This window comes from Trichosurus vulpecula, chromosome 6 (genome assembly GCF_011100635.1).
Source record: "Trichosurus vulpecula isolate mTriVul1 chromosome 6, mTriVul1.pri, whole genome shotgun sequence".
NCBI lineage: Eukaryota > Metazoa > Chordata > Mammalia > Diprotodontia > Phalangeridae > Trichosurus > Trichosurus vulpecula.
Genome location: NC_050578.1, coordinates 139,786,764 through 139,806,373, shown reverse-complemented (window position 1 = coordinate 139,806,373; position 19,610 = coordinate 139,786,764). Strand labels below are relative to the sequence as shown.

At 40.2% G+C, this 19,610-nt stretch overlaps 1 protein-coding gene across 2 annotated transcripts in view; it reads right to left on the bottom strand.

Moving 5' to 3' along the window:
• The window catches only part of PRDM5 (PR/SET domain 5), a 169,311-nt gene that overhangs the window by 106,654 nt on the left and 43,047 nt on the right, over positions 1–19,610 (bottom strand). For both annotated transcript variants that reach the window (XM_036762361.1, XM_036762362.1), the window contains exon 3: positions 9,658–9,780. In XM_036762361.1, the coding sequence (XP_036618256.1) occupies positions 9,658–9,780 (123 nt within the window). The remainder of the gene's footprint in view (positions 1–9,657; positions 9,781–19,610) is intronic.

Genomic DNA, 19,610 nt, shown 5'->3' with positions numbered 1-19,610 from the left:
CAAGGAACTAGAGTTGCTCTTAAAATCAGATGTTCCTTTCAAAGAGGAAGACAATGGTCAGACACCTCAAGACCCCAAGAGAAAGAAGCCAGGAAAGTGGTGGGCCAAGAGAAAAGCATTCTTGTGAAAATCTCAAGATTTAAAGAACAAACACCAAGGAGATCCAAAAATGTCTTAAGAGGAAGAATGTGAAGATTTTCTAGAAAATATGACTTCTTAGAGAGAAAAAAAAAGTGGCTGTAAAATCATATTTGTCTTGTTACTAAGGGTGGGGGGAGAGTTACAGGGGGAAATACATCACTACCCTGATCCAGAAAGGGCTATTCACTGTTCATAACCACATCCTATGTCAGTGTTCCAGCATGGTTAATGTCATAAGATGCCTGCCTCTATATTTCTGACACTTGCTGACATGATAATTGAAAAGGCTTGTTCCAATCAATCATTCTGCCCAGTGTAACACAGTGTTCAAGCCTGGTATACTTGCATAAGACTCACCTCATTGGAGGAGAGAATGATTAATTATTTAGCTTTGCACATCTACATCGGGTGGGGGGGGAGTTGGTAAGTGCTTGAGAAGGGGAAAAAGTCTACTTGTTTCTCTCTTTTAAAGAGCCCACACATGGTTCTAGGTCAGATCTCTTCAGGGATAGAGGTCTAAACAAAAAAGCTTTCTGAAGTGACTTATATGTAAATGAATCAGTCCTTCAACATGTCCCTGGTTTGCAGCTTGTCTGCCTAGAGACTAGGAGGAATTGCTTCATAGGGAACACTGCAGATTTCCTGTCGAACTGACATATCTGATTCCCAGTGGGAGAGCTCATTCACTCTGTACATAGCCTGGCATTTTCTAATCCATACAACTCTTCTGATTCTTATTTGTATCTGCTTGGATAAATGGATTTATTTGTACTTGTAGCAGTAGTAGTAGCAGTAGCAGTAGTGGTAGTAGTGGTGGTAGTAGTGGTAGTAGTAGTGGTAGTAGTCATAGTAGTAGTGGTAATAGGAGTAGTAGTAGTAGTGGTGGTAGTAGTGGTAGTAGTAGTAGTAGTAGTAGTAGTAGTAGTAGTAGTAGTAGTAGTAATAGTGGTAGTAGTAGTAGTAGTAATAGTAGTGGTAGTAGTAGTGGTAGTGGTAGTGGTGGTAGTGGTGGTAGTGGTGGTAGTAGTACTGGTAGTAGTAGTAGTAGTGGTGGTAGTAGTAGTAGTAGTAGTAGTAGTAGTAGTAGTGGTAATAGGAGTAGTAGTAGTGGTAGTAGTAGTAGTAGTGTAGTAGTGGTAGTGGTAGTAGTGGTAGTAGCGGTAGTAGCGGTAGTAGTAGTGGTAGTAGTGGTAGTAGTAATGGTAGTAGTAGTAGTGGTAGTAGTAGTAGTATTGATAATAGTAGTAGTGGTAGTGGTAGTGGTAGTAGTGGTGGTAGTAGTGGTGGTAGTAGTAGTGGTAGTAGTAGTAGTAATAGTAGTGGTAGTAGTAGTGGTAACAGTAGTAGTAGTAGTAGTAGTAGTAGTAGTGGTGGTAGTAGTAGTAGTGGTGGTAGTAGTAGTAATAGTAGTGGTAGTAGTACTGGTAATAGTAGTAGTAGTGGTAGTAGTAGTGGTAGTAGTAGTAGTGGTAGTAGTGGTAGTAGTAGTAGTGGTAGTAGTGGTAGTAGTAGTGATAATAGTAGTAGTAGTGGTAGTGGTAGTAGTGGTGGTAGTAGTGGTGGTAGTAGTAGTAGTGGTAGTAGTGGTAGTAGTAGTAGTGGTAGTAGTGGTAGTAGTAGTGATAATAGTAGTAGTAGTGGTAGTGGTAGTAGTGGTGGTAGTAGTGGTAGTAGTAGTAGTAATGGTAGTAGTAGTGGTAGTGGTAGTAGTGTTAATGGTAGTGGTAGTAGTACTGGTAATAGTAGTAGTAGTGGTAGTAGTAGTGGTAGTAGTAGTGGTAGTAGTAGTAGTGTAGTAGTGGTAGTAGTAGTAGTGGTAGTAGTGGTAGTAGTAGTGATAGTAGTAGTAGTGGTGGTAGTAGTGGTAGTAGTAGTAGTAATGGTAGTAGTAGTAGTAGTGGTAGTGGTAGTAGTAGTAATAGTAGTGGTAGTAGTACTGGTAATAGTAGTAGTAGTAGTGGTAATAGTGGTAGTAGTAGTGGTAGTAGTAGTAGTGTAGTAGTGGTAGTAGTGGTAGTAGTAGTGATAATAGTAGTAGTAGTGGTAGTGGTAGTAGTGGTGGTAGTAGTGGTGGTAGTAGTGGTAGTAGTAGTAGTGTAGTAGTGGTAGTAGTGGTAGTAGTAGTAGTGGTAGTAGTGGTAGTAGTAGTGATAATAGTAGTAGTAGTGGTAGTGGTAGTAGTGGTGGTAGTAGTGGTAGTAGTAGTAGTAGTGGTAGTGGTAGTAGTAGTAATAGTAGTGGTAGTAGTAGTGGTAACAGTAGTAGTAGTAGTGGTGGTGGTAGTAGTAGTAGTGGTGGTAGTAGTGGTAATAGTAGTAGTAGTAGTGGTAATAGTAGTGGTAGTAGTAGTGGTAATAGTAGTGGTAGTAGTGGTAGTAGTAGTGGTAGCAGTGATAGTAGTGGTAGTAGTAGTAGTGATAGTAGTAGTAGTGTGGTAGTAGTAATAGTAGTGGTAGTAGTAGTGGTAGTAGTAGTAATAGTGGTAGTAGTGGTAGTAGTAGTGGTATTGGTAGTGGTAGTAGTGGTGGTAGTAGTGATAATAGTAGTAGTGGTAGTGGTAGTAGTGATAATAGTGGTAGTAGTAGTAGTAATAGTGGTAGTAGTAGTAGTGGTAGTAGTAGTAGTGGTAATAGGAGTAGGAGTATGAACAGTAGTAGTGGTAGTAGTAGTAGTGTTAATGGTAGTGGTAGTAGTAGTAGTGATAGTAGTAGTAGTGTGGTAGTAGTAATGGTGGTAGTAGTAGTAGTAGTAATAGTGGTAGTAGTAGTAGTGGTAGTAGTAGTGGTAATAGGAGTAGGAGTACGAACAGTAGTAGTGGTAGTAGTAGTAGTGTTAATGGTAGTGGTAGTACTAGTAGTGTTAGTGGTAATAATAGTAGTGGTGGTAGCAGTAATGGTGGTAGTAGTAGTAGTAGTGGTAGTAGTAGTGGTAGTAGTAGTGGTAGTAGCAGTAATAATCATAATCATAATAATGGCTAGTGTTTGCATAGCACTTTGATGTTTGCAAAGCTCTTTGAAAATATTACCTCCTTCAATCCTTACAACAAGCCTGGGAGATAGGTGTTGTTATTATCTTCATTTTATAGATGAGAAAACTGGGGCAGAGTGAGATAAAGTGACTTGCCCAGGGTCAAATAGCTACTAAGTATCTGAGGCTGAATTTGAACTCAGATCTCCCTGACTCTAGGACCAGAATTCTATTGCCTGAGTCTCCTAACTGCCTCACTAGTCGTGATGCTCCTTCTTGTAACTAGTATTTGATGGGGAGTCAAGGCTTCAGATACAAGCTTAGGGCACTCCTTCCTTTTAAGGGATAGAAACCAGGAAAGTGGTCTAAACCTTAAAAAAAAAAAACAACAACAACTTCCCCAAACACACACTAGCCTAGAATATTTTAAACTGACCTCACAAAACAAGAGAATACTGTGCTAAGGACATTGTGCTCCCAACTGCTAATAGTAAAAACCAGCCTCCAGCTTTTATTTACAGAAACCATGTACTTTTGTCAATGGAATATGACAGTAGAAGGTTATCAGTGATTCCTACATACATTTGGGAGCAAGCAAAGAATTAAGAAAGAAACTAAGGTCTGCTGATACATAACCTCAGACTTGACATCGATCCCTTGATCTCTCCATAGGGTAGATGGTCATGTCACATATGAGACACAAAATTCAAAGAGGGGAATTGTGAGCATCCTCCGACCAGGCAGGTAAACAACAGCATCTTCATTTGTTCCTTTGACTATGGCATATTGCCACTTACTGCTGTACAACAAAGTACTAAAATATTTGCCAAAATAACACAGCATATTCAATCACATCCCTCTCATTTTAAAAGGTTATTGTTGCTAATGATATTTGAGAGCATAATGTTTCCATTAGAATGCTCACAGAAAATTTTAAGTAATTTGAAATAATGGTTTACTTCATTTTGAAATTTCTATTTTTCTGTATGCTTTGTAACATGCACAATATATTAGTTAAGTAGTACATGCATAGAAATTTTAGATAATTAAATATACAACCATTATTAGACCTATGCTCAGAAGAGATCAAAGAAAGAGGAAAAGGACCCAGATGTATAAAGTTTCTACCAGCAGCTCTTTTGTGATGGCGAAGACCTGGAAACTCAGAGAGCGCTCAAGGTTTGGGGAATGACTTTAAAAAATGATGGTATATGAGTGTGATGGGATGCTATTACTCTATAAGAAATGATGAAAGGGACAGTTTAAAAGAAATTTTGGAAGATCTGTGTAAATTAAGGAAGAGTAAATTGAGCAGGACAAGAAAAAGAATTCATACAAGAACAGCCTTGTAAAAACAAGTAACTTTGAAAGATTTAAGTACTTGTATCAACACAATAACCAACCACAGTTCCAGAGGACAACAAGGATGCACGCTATGTGCCTCTAGACAGAGAGCTGATAGAAAGCTGCAGAACGAGGCATACAGTTTTTGGACCGGACCAATGTCGAAATTTGTTTCACTTGACTATTCATATGTGTTACAACGATTTTTTTCTTTTTTTTCCCATTGAGAGTGGGGTGAGTAAGTAAGAGAGAGAAAAAAGAAATTTAAATTTTGAGAAATATACAAATATTGTGAAGTCATGTTTTTTTTAAACTGCTCAGAGTGTGTAATTTAAAATATTTGGCAACCACTCCTCTAAATCACTATAAATATTCCATCATTAAACTACTAAATAGACTTCAATTGAACTTTCCTTGTTGTAACGCTGCATGTTATGTATCTGCTTTTTCTATTTAATCTCCCTAAGTCTCCCAAACTCCATCAAGAGTTATTCTTTTAAATGCATGATTTATGGGCTTTGAAATTTCTTTGTGATCAATTTGACATGTCTCTCTAATTCTAAAATTCATGGTTGCCAGACAGATACATTTCAGTAAATATGAATGGGCCATTCGCCTTCAATTTCATAATCTAGGCACGTGGGAAGAAGGTTTGCTTACGAAATCCTCCCACAATGATTTTGATACTTAAATCATCATTTCCAAAGCAAATTTTCCTAAGTCAAATAAACAGCAGAGCTCAGAATATAACCAAGCCTTCAACAAGGAGTTCCAATCCTTTGCCAAAACAGACTTCAAATTCTTAATCCCTTGTCCAAAAAAATTGGACCAAGTATTGACATTTTCCACCAAGCAAGCCACATAGACACAAATGTTTTTCATTTACTTTACTCCAGGGATACACAACCCAAATAAAAAATTTCCTGAATATCCCAAATACCAGATGCAATTTGGAATCCAAAAGATTCATAATGTTAGGCAGGAAACATTATGATACACTCATAGCACCAGGCATTTCTGGCCCAAAGAGTGGAATGCAAACCTCATGAGATCATTCCAAACAAATGCAAGATTGAGGCTGCTCTCTGACCCAGGACCAGGTCATTTCCCTCTCTGCCCTAGCTAAGGTCCAGGCCTAGACTACCCACAGCCTAGTACTGTGAAGTCAAGAACCTCCCTTCAAGGGGAGTATATGACAGTTCCCTATATGGTAGTGCACCAAGAATGGGGCCATGGGTTAACCATTGTACTATTTTTACCAGTATATAGTAGGCACTATATAAATGTTTATCTCCTTCCTCTGCTTTTCTGGGGAAAAGATAGAGAAGAGAGAGAAGAGATACTGGAAGAATGTTGTCTACAATGCACAGGGAAAGGAAGGAAAAAAGAGAGGAAGGAGGGAAGCAATGAAGAAAGGGAGGGAGGGAGAAAGGAAAGAAGGAAGGAAGAGAGGTAGGAAGGAAGGAAGGAAAGAAAGAAGGAAGGAAGGAAAGAAGGAAGGAAGAGAGGTAGGAAGGAAGGAAGGAAAGAAAGAAGGAAGGAAGGAAAGAAGGAAGGAAGGAAGGAAGGAAGGAAGGAAGGAAGGAAGGAAGGAAGGAAGAGAGGTAGGAAGGAAGGAAGGAAAGAAAGAAGGAAGGAAGGAAAGAAGGAAGGAAGGAAGGGAGGAAGGAAGGAAGGAAAGAATGAAGGAAAAAAGGAAGGAAGGAAAGAGGGATAGAAGGAAAGAAGGAAGGAAGGAAAGAAGTTCAGAGATCCCTTCCAGCTCTAGCTCTAGGATCCTATGGTCTTAAAATTGCAAAATCAGGTTTTCACAAAGCCTTCAAATCAATTTATTTGAGACCTAGCCCAATTCAGTCCTTGGAATGATGTGGCAAATCCTTAGTGTGGTAAAGAAAAAAAAATCAACCCCTGACAACTTCACTTCCCATGACTTGTCACAGGCAAACAGAGACTGGGCCAGGTATTCCCAGGCATACTCTGATGTCTCAAAAAAGATTGGATATTTATGTCTCTTTTTTAGATTTTTTAAGAGACTGGCTTTCCCTGTCTCCCCCAGAATGGAAGTGCAGAGCCTACTCACAGACCTGGTCCCACTCTGAGCTGCTCTAACTCCAGACCAGACTGATCTCGATGCTCCTTAAGTGACATGATTTGAAGCCTCAGTCTCCTCCCACAGTCTCATATTTTTGCTCGACTTATTGCAGACATGCTATCAGCTTAGCCCACTCCAGCTCAGAACTCAGAGGTCAGGCACTTTAGCCTCCCAGGTAGTACCACCATGCCCAGCTGCATTTACTTATTCATTTTTTTTCAGACTGACCAGATAATCTATTCTCTAAGAGGAAATTATAAGGAAGATGTGTTGTTGAGTCATTTTACTTGCGTACAACTCTTTGTGATCCTATTTGGGGTTTTCTTAGAAGAGATCCTGGAACAGTTTGCCATTTTCTTCTCCAGCTCATTTTACAGATGAAGAACTGAGGCAAACAGAGTTAAGTGACTTGCCCAGGGTCACACAGCTAGTAAGTATTGGAGGCCAGAGTAGAACTCATGAGGATGTGTCTTCCTGATTCCAAGCCTAGTGTTCTATCCACTGCACTACCTAACTGCCTGAATCATTCATTAAGCAAAAGTAAAGGCTAGTGTCCTAGATAAAGAAGGAAGTTAACAAACACCTGTTAAGCACCTACTATGTGCTGAGCATTGATCTAAGTGGTTTACAAAAGTTATCTAATTTGATTCTCACAATGACCCTAGGAGGTAGGTGATGTCTACCTGTGTTGCCCATTTTACAGATAAGGAAATGGAAACAGGTTAAGTGATTTGCCCAGGGGTCACACAGCTATCTGAAGTCTAATTTGTACTCAGGCCTTTCTGTCTCCTAACATGATGCTTTATCCACTCTAGATAGCGCGTTGTAGCAAAAAGGCTATCAGACACCAGGCCAGCCAACTTGGGCCATCCTGATACCTTCCCAGGTCTATCTGCATCCCAGCTATCTTTGGACCACAGTCCAATCACTTCATTGGTTTCTTTATCTAAAATAAGAATAATAATCTTTGCCCTATCTAACTCACAAGGTTGATGACTCTGGAGTCAGTGAACCTGGGTTCAAGTATTGTCTCTGACCCTTCGACTTCCTTAGCCTCAGTTGTTCTTGAAGTTCCTGAGGTTCCATCCAGTTCCAGATCCAGGATCCTAGCCATCCTTAAAGTACTACAGGAGTGAGAATCATTTCCTTTAGCACTTTGAGGACTAAGCCCGATTGAGCAGCATTCTTGGGGTTGTGGAGTATCTACCTTCCATCAGAGGAAGGAAGGAAGAGCACCTTTTGTAAGAGGAATTTGGGGCTAAGACCATAAGATCTAAAACTTCAGAAAGCATTATTTCAATGAGGAACAATAGAATCCATTCTAAAACTGAATGCCCAAAATCCAATGAGGGAGACCTGGCAATGAGAAGATCCAGAAACATGCAACCCTTCCATGGCAATTTCTCACTGCTATTAGCGCCATTTTGTAAGGAAATATTCTAATTGCTGCTCTAAGTGAAAATTATCGCATGAACTGCTATCCTCCTGAGAAAAGTTTTGCTTCAGGGAGCCTTAAATGAAAGAAAACTATACAAGTTAAAACAATGGCCATATAAGGCAAAAAAATTATTTGGATCAGTGAAAATAGAGAGGAGGGTTAATGTATGTTCTGGAAAACATAGCTGGTGAAGGAAAACTCTCCACCTCCCCCACCAAAAGCCCCAAAGGATACTGGAAAGGGACTACCACTGTCCTCCCCAAATTACAGTCAACTTTCCTTTATTAATAATGATAGCTGACACTTTGATTCTTTCAGCTTGTCAAAGCTCAAAGCACTTTGCATATATTATCTTTCAGAGTCTTGAAATAAAACTGTGAGCTATTTGGCACAGGTATTATTATCCCGTTATACAGGAAAGGGCAGCAGACCGAGGACGAAATTGTATTTCTGATACTTTGCATGACCTTTGAGAGCAAATTGCTTTCTCTTCTCTTCTCCTCTTCTCCTCTCCGCTCCCCTCCCCCCCCTCTCTCTCTCTCTCTCTCTCCCTCTCTCTCTCTCTCTCTCTCTCTCTCTCTCTCTCTCTCTCTCTCTCCCCCTCTCCCTCTCTCTCCCTCCCTCCCTTCATTTTTCCCTCCCTCCCTCTCTCAGTTCCCAATATGTAAAATGAGGGGGTTAGACTACATATAATAGACTAATCTTAAAATTAATTTCAAATGCAATCCTCTTTTGTATTGCTTTTTAAATACTGAAATACTTGTGTTTATTTTTTCAATGGTACCACTTCCTTCCAATGTCTCAGGTTCATAATCTTAGCACGGTCCTGGACTTCTCACTCTCCCTCAGCCCACATAGCCAATCAGTTGCCAAATCTTGTTCCCTAACTGTTCTAATTCTGTGGCCCTGTGATCTGATCATCCTCATTTTACAGGTTGGGAGACTGAAGTTAAGAGATACTAAGTGATATTTTTCTAGTAACTTTCCAAGGTGGAATCTAAGGCCAGCTCTTTCCAGACTCTAGATTCAACAGACTTTACATTATGCCATACTTGAATAATTTATTGTAACAGTGATCTCAGTGATTTTGGGAATTCCTCTACCTGCACAGATCTCAACTTATCAGGAACTTTTAATCTTGGACAATTCTTATCCTCAAATAAATTCTACAAAGAAAACTCACCCTGTATGTTAGAGGCTGTTTTCTAAGAGTAATATTTCCATATACTAGGACAATATCCAAGCAATCGATCTGTTAGCCTTTGCTCTCTCTTCATGCTGGACCACTTATTTTTCTCACCACACATGCACTGAACTTAGAATCAAGATGTCTGGATTCAAAATCTACCCCAGGAATTGACCAGCTAAATGAATAAATGGATGGATGGATGGATGAATAGATTAATGAATCAATGAATGAGAAAAGCTGAGGGACCATGGCAGGGTAAAGAGTGGCTAGTATTCCCCATGCTCTAAACACTGCTGCTTCTATTCATATAGCCCACATCCACATTAGTCCTTTTGCTTGCCATGACACACTGCTGACTCAGGTTGAATGTAGTCATGCATTTAGAACTCTGTGCCTTACTCTGAACTGCAAATAAAAAAGGTAGAAGAGTGAATTTACTACCAACAAACTATGTTGTACCAAGAGATACACAGCAGGCCAGCTTACCTGAATGGCAGCCAGGTTCTTCTGCTCTGGGGTGGGTGCCTCATGAACAAAGCGCAACCAGTTAGAGAAGCGTGGGTTGCTGGCATCCAAAACATAGAGGACTTGGCCCTTACTTCCACGCACCTGGAACATGAAAGAGGCAAGTATATTATTGCTTTCAATCTTAATCAGCATAAGCAAGCTAAAGCTGATTTAGTATGCAGAAAATCACACAGAATTAGAGACCACTTTAATTTTGTTTCCATCAGTAGATTTTGAGTGGATAGGACTAGAAAGATAGAAAGGGGGCAGGTTGTAAAGGATTATAACAGGCAAAAGAGTAGTTTATATTTCCTCTAAGAGAAAATAGGGATCCTGTAAGACAGGTGAACACATGGGAGGGCTGCTAGCAGGTGTTCTACAGCCTTTGTCTCTGACAAAGGTTCGCTCTTGATCCAAGCAGACAGGAAGACAGTAATGGAGTCACAATAAGGGGTTAAAAAAGCTAGCTTTGTTCTAGTCTAGTCTTCTCAATGGGAGTGCTAATAATGGAAGCATCAACTCCTACAACATTCCCTAATCATCCTTCTTGCAGGGGCCAGTAAGAAGTGCAAGGTGGGGGATGTAATGGGGGGGAGGGACAGCGACTACCCAGATGTCTTGAGGTCAGTCAAGACAGGCATAGCATTCCAGCTTGTGCACTCTCCTAAATCCCCGCAAGCCTCAATGGAGGCGGTTTGAGGCAGGCACATGCATTCCTCTATGTATTACCCAAATCCCAAATCCCTATGGGTTCCCCCCAAGCCTTGCTGGGGGCCAATCAAGACACACACAGCATTATGCTGTCGCATTCCCCACTCACCAGTGCCCGCTTGCTTTATAGAGCAACAGACAAAGAAAGTGTATTGCCAGTAATAGCCTCACAAGTTTACATTATCTCACCGTTATATCTCATTGCATAATCACAGTAGGTATTTACAATTTTAAGAAGAAATGTTTATTTATCATTATGTAGTGCTTCACAAGCATGGAGGAGATGTTTACAAGCCATGAGCCTGGGAAATAGAGATTGTTATGGCCACGGATCCCGGGAAACTAAACTCTAAGAAAGAATAGCAAAAATCCACCTTCCACACACTAAAATCCACCTTACGTACAGATTCCCTGGAGTTTATTGTGTAGGGGAGTGATATGATCAGATGTGACTTTATTAAAAAAATTGCTTCAGCATCTGTGCACAGGGTAGCCCGGAGATGAGTCAGGGAGATAAATTAGAAGGCTATTGCAATTGGCCGGGAGAAAGGTTCTAAAGTGGTTAGCCACATGAATAACGAGGCAGGAATGGATATGAGTGATATTGCAGAGGAAAAGTAACAAATTTTGGCAACTATTTATTTATTTGGGGTGAGAATGAGGGGCCAAAGATAATGTCAAGATTGAAATCCTGGAGGATGAGAGCAAGAGTGGTACCCAAGACCGTAAAAATGCTTCAGGAAAGAATGAGCCAATCGCCTATCATATGGTTCCATTGGTCGTGACTGTCACTTCCCAAATAAAAGCAAGCTTCCCATGGAAACTCTCTTATGAGCATTGTCTCCCCTTACTAGACTGTATGTTCTTTTAGGACAGGAATAGTCTTGCATTGGTATTAGTATCTCCAAAGATTATAATAGTGCTTGGCACAAAATAAGCTCGCTAAAATCTTTTCATTCATTCATGCCCAGTGTCACAGTGCCACTAAATGTCAGAAGCAAGACTTGGCCCTCACACTTCTGCACATTGAGGCCAGGTCTTCCATGCTTACTCTGAGTGCATCTGATTATTTATTTGGCTCCAGACCAATACCTAGTTGCAAATGAAAAGACTGCAGATGTTGCCCCATAAGGTGAGGGAAGGACTAAGCCACCACAGATGTTTTCCCTTAAGAAGGGAACGATACTTACACCACCTATTGAGAATCACAGGTTTGGGAGTTGGAAGGAAAAGCATTACCTAGAGCCACCACCACCCCCATTTTTCAGAAAGATAGAAGCAAATGTTTTCAGGAAAAAAGAGAAATAGATGGACAGAAATGAAATAAATGAGGAGTTTGGGAAACATATCACAAGCCTGGCAAAGAGGCATGAATGTGTAGTGATCTAGGGACTTCAATTATGCTGATATCTGCTGGAGTGCTCTCTCTCTCTGCCAAAAAACAGAGCAGCTGATAACTTCTTGACTTGCCTTAATGATCATTTCCTCCTTCAAAATCTAGTTGAAATAGAAAGGGGAAATTCTATTCTGGAGCTGATCCTCACTCATAGGGGGGAGCTGGTTGCTAGGGTTTCATCACTCCCTTTTGAGATAGAGGATAAGAAAGCCAGATCCAAGATATGAATGGCCAAAGGATATGAACAGCCCCTTTTCAAAAGAAAAAAAAATCAAGCTTTCAACAACTACATGAAATTATTAAGAGATATACAAACAAAAAAACGATCTCATCCTATCGGATTGGCAAAGATGACAAAAGATAATGGTAACTATTAGAGGTGCTGTTGGGGGACACTCTTCATGGAGTGGTAGACTGATCCATTCCTGGAAAGTAATTTGGAACTATGCCCCCAAAGTCATTAAACTATCCATATCCTTTGACAAGAACCGCATCTCCTAGGTATATATTCCAAAGAGGCCAAAATCAGAGGGAAAGAACTTGAATGTATAAAAGTACTTATAGCAGAGGCTTTTTTAATTCTAGGGAAAAAAACTGGAAATAAAGTGGGGGCCCATTGACTGGAGAATTGCTGATCAAAAATGACATAAATGTAATGGGATATTATTGCTCCATTGGAAATGGCTAAGGGATGGATTCAGAAGGAAAGACTTCTATGAACTGATACAAAGTGAAATAAACAGAACCAGAACACTTCACGATGATTATAAAAGGATAAAGAAAAATGCCTCTGAAATATTTATTTACTTTGATCAATGTAGTGACCAGTTATAATTCCAGAAGACTCTTGATGAGGCATGTCCTCTCTCCTAGCAGAGATGACCGAGAAAAAGTATAAAAGAGAACATGCATTTGCAGACATGGACAATGGATGGATTTGTTTACTTAATATTTATGTTACAAAGGAGGACATCTATAGGGGAGGGAGGAAATTGGTAAGTAATGGGAGTAATTTTTTAAAAAGAGGAAAAGAAAGAAAATATAATTGAAAAAATACACAGAAAAGAACATTAAAAATATTTGGAAGGAAATAGACAAACAGGGAAGTTTTGTTACGATCTTGTGAAACTTAATACATATATTTTAGAGGAACCATACTTAATAGAAGTTCATAGTTTCACATATAATGTTGTTTTCTATTCTTTATTAAAATATTTGTGTCTGTTGTGCCAAAGATGCCACCATTCCAATGTCTCGGATTAATGATCTTGGCATGATCCTTCACTCCTTACTCTTCACTCACCACACACTATCAACTGCCAAATCTTGCTATTTCTTAACTCCACAGAATCTCTTGAATCTGATCCCTTCTCCCTACTCACACCAACCACCACAGTTCAGGTGCTCATCACCTCGAGCCTAAATTACTGCAACAGCCATATAATTGGTCTCCCTGCGACAAGCCTCTCACCACTCCAGTCTGTTTGACTCTTTGTTACCAAAGTCAATTTTATTAAGCATAAATCTAACCACATGCCACTATTCAACCAATTCCAATGATTTCCAGTTGCCTCTAGGATAAAATATGTACCTCTCTCTTCATAGCTTTTAAAGCTCCTACACGAACTGTACCCAACCTGTCTTTGCAGCCTCATTGGATTTTATTCCCCCACCAGCACTCTGTGACTGAGCCAATTTGGCCTTTTTTTTTTGATCTTCACATGGGTTGTTCTTCACACCCTGTCTCATACACATGTCTTTTCACTGCCTATCTTCCAGGCCTGGAATATACTTCCTCCTAATGCTCACCTCTGAGAGTCCCTCTCTTCCTTTAAGAGCCGGATCAAGCACGGTCCTCTATACAAAGCCTTTCCTGATCCCAACTGCCAATGCCCTCCCTCCTAAACTACCTTGTAGTTAGCTTCTTTGTGTATGTGTATTACACAAAAATGTTACATATATATTACACTTATGCGAATGTGTATATACACGTATATGTGCATATATACACATGTGTGTATGTTTATGTATGTGTGTGTGCTTGTATCACTAAGAGTGAAATTCAAAAGACATAAAGGGAAATAATTGGGGCAGCGGATAGGGGGAATAAGATATGTCCAAAGAGACTGATGTAGCTGCAAGACAGTTTGCCAGCAACTAAGACTTGAAAAAGATGAATAGGTACAATCAGTCATGGTGCACACTAATCCCTGCCTTGGGGGAGGCTGAAGCTAGTAGATCACTTTAGCTTGGAAGTTCTGAGCTGCAGGCCCTAAGCCAATCATGGGTCTACACTGAGTCAGTCCCCCCTCCAAGAGCAGGGGCCATCCAGGCCACCTAAGGCAAGAAAAACTGTTCCCTATCAGGAACAGATCTGGTCAAAGCAGAACCCCAATGGAATCAGGATTGTAAATGACCACGGAACTTCCAGCCTGACAAATAGGGAGATCCAGTTAAAAAAATAGCTACAGAAAATGGAAGAATGGGCAGGTCATACAGCATAAATCTAAGAATGCAGCTCAATCATATAAAAAGAGTGTCAGAAGCAGTAGCACAGAGAATAACCTGAGGAGGACAAGGAAGTCCAAGGACAAAAAGTGGTTTTTAAAAGCTATACTATGGGGAAGAGGAGGATGAAAGAACAGATGGAACCACACTGTCATGAGGAATGGCATGATGATAATTCAGAGGAAACAGAGTACTGAGTTCTAATTCTGATTGTGGTGGAGTCATTCTTCCTCTGCCAAGAAGAATGACTTTTGCAACAAAAATGGCCAAACAAAAATGGCTTACAGAGTTGATACCCTATTAATAAGTAAGATAAGTAAGGAGCTAAAGGACCTTTCATGAAGTCATGTTGCCTGGCTCAGATGATCTATATCTTCAGGTTCTGACAGTACTGGCAGATGTCATTGATGAGCCTCTGTCAGTGATATTTGAGTGACAGAAGAGAGAAACAGTGGGACTGAAGAATGGTCAATATTGTCCCAATTTCCAAAACAATGGAAATAAACAGTCTGCACACTACAGGCCAGCAAGCTCAACACTGTCCAAAATGTGTCATCAAAGAGGTGGTTAGACCAAAGAGTCATGATTACGAAGATCCACCATTGCTTTGTCAAGAATAGGCTGTCGAATGTTAAAAATTCAAAATATTTTCTTGTTTTTTTCTGACTAATACTAAATGGGTAAATCAGAAGTATGTTGTACATGTGGTCAATCTAGATATTTTGGAAAGCATCTGATAAACTCTCTCATCCTGTTCTGATGGAGAGATATGGATTGGCTATCCCACCATTAGACAGATTCTGAACTGATAGAATAATGGCCTTCAAAGGGTAGTTTTCCATGGTCTTTTCTAAATTCTCCTCCTCCTTGACCTCTCTCCAGAATATGACACTGTTAACCACCCCCTCTTCTTGGATACTCTAGTTTCATGGCACAGCTTGATCCTGGTTTTCCTCCTACTAGTCTGGCTGTTCCTTCTCAAGATCATTTGTTATACTCTCATCTACACCCTTATCTGTGGGTATACCCAAGAGCTCCGTACTGAGTCCTGTTCTTTTTTTCTCTGCATTCTCTCTTTTGGTACCTCATCATCTCCCATGGCTTTAATCATCATTTCTATGAAAGTAACTCAAGATAGACAGACAGCTAGGTGGCACAGTAGATAGCAGGACCGGAAATCAGGAAGACTTATCTTCCTGAGTTCAAATCTGGCCTCAGTCACTCACTGACAATTACTTGTGCGACCCTGGCCAAGTCACTGAACCCTGTTTGCCTCACTTTCCTCATCTATCAAATTAGCTGGAGAAGGAAATGGCAAACCACTTTGGTATCTTCACCAAGAAAACTCCAAATGGGGTCACGAAGAATTGGAAATGACTAAAAACAACCAAAGAACAATAACAAATACAGCTATATATCTATATCTATGTGTGTATATATACATATGTGTGTATATAGATATACCTATATCTATACCTATACCTGTACCTGTACATATACATATACATAATTTTGCCCTCATCTCTCTCCTGAACTATAGTCCCAGATGCCTATTGCATAGTTCCAAGTAGAGGCCCAATCGGAATTTCAAATTTAACATGTCCAAAACAGAACTCATCTGTCCTCATAAAAATAGCCCCTCTTTTAAATGTCTCTATTTCTTTCAAGGACATCACCATATGTCCAATGACCCAGGTTAACAACTTTCAAACCATTCTCCACTTTTCACTCTGCCTCCCCTTCCATATGTATTCAGTTGTTGCCTATTGTCAATTCTACCACCACAACATCTCTGGCATCCTTCTGCTCCTCTCCACTCACACAACTGCTATTTTAGTTCAGGACCTCACCCACTGTTTGCCTAGAGGATTGTAATAGCTTCCTAATCGGTTTTGTCATTTCAAGTCTCTCTTTTCCAATCTATCATTCACACAACTACCAAAGTACATTGCATTTCCAAAGAACAAGTACGACTATGTCCCTTCCTTGTTCAACAAGTTTCATCTACTCTTATCAAACACAAACTCCTCCATTTAACATCTAAAGCCCTGCATAACATGGCTCTGAGTATCTTTTCTAAGAGGAGGAAAAAAGTTTTCACTAAGAACCTACCATGTGCCAAGTGTATTTTACAAATATTACCTCTTGGTTCTCACAACTCTGGAAGATAGATGTAGTTATCCCTATGTTAGCACTGAGGAAACTGAGGCAAACAGAGTTTAAGTGACTTTCCCAAGATCATATACTCAGGAAATATCTAAGGATGGATTTGAACTCAAGTCTTCCTGACTCCGGACCTAAGGCTTTATCCACTGTGGCATCCAGTTGCCACTCTCTTTGGTGCAGATGAAATTGACCTCCTTGCTGTCCCTCACAGGTAATACTCCATCTCCTATCTCCACACTTTTGAATAAGCTGACCCTCATGCCTTAACAAGTGCAAGATTGGTGAGGCAGGGTAAGATAGAAGCTTGTTTGAAAAACATGGTGCTGGGGGGAAGGAGTTGGTGAACTGCAAACTTATGCAGAATCAGCAGTGTAATGTAGCAATCAAAATGGCTAGAGCACTCTCAGACTCCATTAGAAGATGTCTAGCTTCCAGGATCTAAGGAGGTGATACTCCCACTATGCTCTGCCCTGGAACCATCACATCCAATGTAATGCATTCACTTATGGACACCACAGTTGGGGAAAGGTATTAATAAATGGGGGAGCATCCAGATGAGAACAACTGTTACGGATTCTATTGGCTGAAGGAACTTGAGTTATTTACCCTAGAGAAAACTTGAAGACCAGGGAGACTGGTAGCTATCTTCAAGTATCTGCAAGGTTGATACACAGAGAAGATAAGTAATCTGGCTTCAGTGGACAGAGCCAGACAGGGTGGAGGCTGCAAAGGAATAAATTCAGGCTCGATGTCAAGAAAAAAATTCTTAATAATTATAGTTGTCTAAAAGGGGATCTCATTGTGTAAGGTAGGGGATTCCCCTTCATCAAAGTCTTTAAGCAGTGGCTGGATGGCCATTTGCAAGTTACTTGGGAGACAGGATTCCTCCTCAGATATAAAATGTACTAGGTGGCTTCTGGGGCCCCTCCCTTCCCATCCCATGATTCTGTGCCTCTGCAAGACTAGGAGAAGGGAAAAGAACACAGACCAGATGACAGTCATGGTGGTTGCTTCTGTTTGGAAGAGAACATAAAACTGAAAAAGAAAGTCAAGTGAAGACAGGGTTGGGCAAGTCCCTTCCCCTTTCTCAGCCAGTTTGCTCTTCTACATGATGAAAGGATTAGATGAGATCCCCTTCCCCATCTGAAATGAAATCCTAAGGTTGCCAGCTTCAATCTTTCCTTGGAGAAGGAGAAATGAGTCACTGAATACTTGTGCTATCAGCCACTGCTACTGTTTCTAGACACTGCTTATCCAGAGTAAACCATGTTCCTGTTTATGTCCCAATGTCAAAGGTAGTTGAAACAAGATTGACTCAGAAAAGCTTAATCTCCATCAAAGCAGTGGCCAATGACCATCAGCCTCCCACTAGCCTCACTGGAGGAAATGCCTAATGTGAAACAGACAAAAGCTCTCGGATTATGTTTCCCTTTCAGAGACTACATGGCACCCCTTAGTCAAGTGCCTCATGAATCCTTTCTTAGTCACACATTTGCTGCAGCTGGACACATCTACAAAAGTAGTCTCTTCAACTACCTCACAGTATACCCCCAGGTTAACATCAAATGCAACATGATTATTCATTCAGCAAACATTCGTTAAATTTTAATCACCTACTGTGTGTAGAGAACACCGTGTGTATAGGCCCCAGGGAAAAGCTGAAATAAAAGTATGACATAAAATGTCTCTGAAATGTGTTTCATGACCAAATACAGCTAGAATTCCTATTGATCATCTGATGCTGACTCTTAGGGCAGTAGTACTACCTACTAACAATATTTATGTCACATTCACAAAAAACAAATTGAAGTAACTTTTTCTATTTTAATAATTTTAACATCCACTTGGGATCCACTATTTAGATCTGGAAGGAACCTTAAAGGTCATCTATTCCAACTGCCTCTTTTTACAGATGAGGAAATTGGGGACCAGAGCATCTTGACAAAGGTCATACAGGTCATAATGGGGCAGCAGGATTTAAATCCAGATTCTCTGACTTTAGATGCTGTTCACTTTTCACTTATTTAATTATTCACTTATTTAATTGTCCATACAACTTTTCATCTACTCAGCTTCAGTATACTTTCCCGTGTTAAATCTAGTCATCCATCCTCTCCTTCAAGGAGAACCTTTATATTTACAAATCACTCCACTTTGATGTGCTCCTCAGTGTTCCATTGGTGGCCTCCCATCACTTTCACTCTCTTACCATAGCCATAGAGATTCCCTTCCTGTCATTCTGAGCTGGAAATTTTATAACCTCCAAGGGACCTAGCCTCCTCCTCTGAGCAAAACTACATTAAACGGCTCAAAGTGGGGGCTCATATGAACATTTTTACCTGTTTTCATGTATCAAGGAAGTCCAAGGTATTTTTTTAATGAAAAGTAAGTGATTTTGGAAATCTAATTCATTGAGGAATTTCTCAGCTGCCCTTTCAGCATCCCTCATATTTTGTGTTTAATGTTTTCCCTTATGTCAAATATAAGTTATTCTTGACATTTACTTTTGTTCTATTCAGGGGCAAAATTGAATATAGTTATTTATTATCCCCCTTACAGCATATCTTTGCAGATAAAGATCAGTTTTAGAAAAAGTTGACTTTCTTTTCTCCCAATCACAAATATCTCTCTTCCAAAATAAATTTAAATTACCAAGCCACCTAGTAATAATTTGACTTTTCAGATTTGTCTACGATATGGAAGGGGGGGACAAAAGGATGAGCTTATAAGATAATACATTTTGTTATCAGATCTGAGTTCTAGAGCTGGAAGAGACCTGAGAGACCATCTAGACCCTCATTTTACAGGGGAGGAAGCTGAGGTTGGGAGAGTTGGAGTGACTTGTCTCAGAAACAGGACTCCAGAGCCAGCATTCCTTCTATTGTACCATTCTGAAAGGGACCTTAGTAAGGAGATAGTCCAATCCCTTCATTTTACAGATGAGAAAACTGAGACCTAGAAAGGCAAGGAAACCTGACCAAGATTACATAGGTCATAAGTGGCCATGGTGGGACTCACATCCAGGCCCTCTGATTCCAAAGAATGCAACCTATTCTCTCCTCAGTTATTAAACCCTCCAATATTTCCATAGATGCATGTCTTTATTACTATATTACTTTATGTGAAATGATACCATGCCTTGGCTAGGATC